Below are 1505 nucleotides of genomic sequence, written 5' to 3'. Positions count from 1 at the left end.
TTTTTTTTTTCCGTAACATATGTACATGTTTTTTTTGGTGATTTTCCCGAACGTGGCTGTTAAGCATGTCGCCTAGCGTTCGCCTGTTTTGTCGATTTACCATTTGGCACTTTACTGTTTGCCGTTTTACCATTTTCCGCTTTACCATTTGCCGCTTAACCATTTGCCGTTTCTCCCCCTTGAAGAGTGCACGTCCAACTGGGAGGAGCGTGTCCGGCGGATTTTCTGCAAAGGGGTCGACCAGGGAGCAGCAACGAATCAATTGCGAATACAGAAGTGGGAAATAATATAAATAATTCAATGCTGCTACTCCCCCCGTGAGATGTTCTCCCTTTTCCCAGCAAATAAACCTCTCCGCTACTGATTGGCGATGCTCATATGTGTCTGCCCACACAGCAAGGAAGAAAAAGGGAGTCACATAAACAACGTTTTATGCAGGTTTGAAGCGGGAGAAGGGGAGAAAAAAAAGACAAAAAATAAAGAGAAAAATAAAGAGAAAAAAAAGAGAAAAAAAAGAGGAAATACCACTGACATGCTGAGGATGTTACGGTCTTCACAATTTTGAGCACCCTCAAGTAAAACATTTTTCTCACCCCACGTGTCCAACTTTTCCTCGAAACGATCGCTTCACTGTATAGTCATTCGCATTGTAAGGAGGGGAGCCACCAGCCAATAGCTTTCGTGACGAGGAGATCACTCATAACGGTGGGAGCACGGTAGAGGCAGCACATAAGAACGAACAGACAGAACGCAGAGATAGAACGCTCAGGTACACAGTTAGGGCAGAGCTGAGCGGCGAGCTGGCCACCGATTCAACGGCGCACAAAATGGAGAAGAAAAAAAAAAAAAAATTTTCCTTCCAAGGGTACTTCAAAAAATCGGCATCGTCCTCCAGCAATGAGGAGAAGGGCAACCAGAATGATCACGTAGATGGCGATCACATGGATGGAGACCACATGGGTAGCGACCGCGTAGATGGCGACCGCGTGGATGGAGACCACACGATTGAGAGGGACGAATCGGAGGTAAAGCTCAGCAGCCATGGAAGGACGCAGTTTTGTAAAAACCCCCTGGGGTTGGTGGCTTATTACCGATGCACAGAGGGGAAGCACGCCACTTTGGAGGATTCGTCCGGATGCCACAGGCCGGCGTCCATCCGTAACTATCGGGAACAGGGTGCAGGTAAATCCTGATGAGAAGTCCATAGAGGGTGCATAAGTCGGTGCGCCTTCTGTGTTAGATGATTTATTTGCCCCTCCCCACCGTCGCTTTAATCCACCCCTCCCCACCGTCACTTTAATCTACCCCTCCCCATCACCGCTTTAATCCAACTGCAGACTCCCCGTGGATGTTTAAGCTAAAAAATAAGCAGCTAGTCGATCTGGAAAACAAGAAGGGAGAAAAGGCCAAGGCAAACTACTGCCTGAAGCTGAGTGGTAAATCCAAGTGCTATCTCCAAGTAGAGTCGGACAACTGTTTAGAGCTCCTGGGAGGAAACTACTGTA

The 1505-nt window shown here is 47.6% G+C and overlaps 1 protein-coding gene across 1 annotated transcript; it reads left to right on the top strand.

The window, feature by feature from the left end:
- Window positions 1–827: 827 nt before the first annotated feature.
- On the top strand, window positions 828–1501 carry PCYB_006130 (hypothetical protein; the record flags this gene model as incomplete). Its single annotated transcript, XM_004228034.1, has 2 exons — window positions 828–1182; window positions 1338–1501. Coding segments are annotated over 2 exons (519 nt in total), but the record flags the coding sequence as incomplete, so codon positions are not given.
- Window positions 1502–1505: the final 4 nt, after the last annotated feature.

The sequence above is a fragment of the Plasmodium cynomolgi genome, assembly GCF_000321355.1.
Source record: "Plasmodium cynomolgi strain B DNA, scaffold: 0903, whole genome shotgun sequence".
NCBI classification, from domain to species: domain Eukaryota; phylum Apicomplexa; class Aconoidasida; order Haemosporida; family Plasmodiidae; genus Plasmodium; species Plasmodium cynomolgi.
The sequence above is the reverse complement of the archived record's forward strand: the minus strand, read 5'-3'. Positions and strand labels throughout refer to the sequence as shown.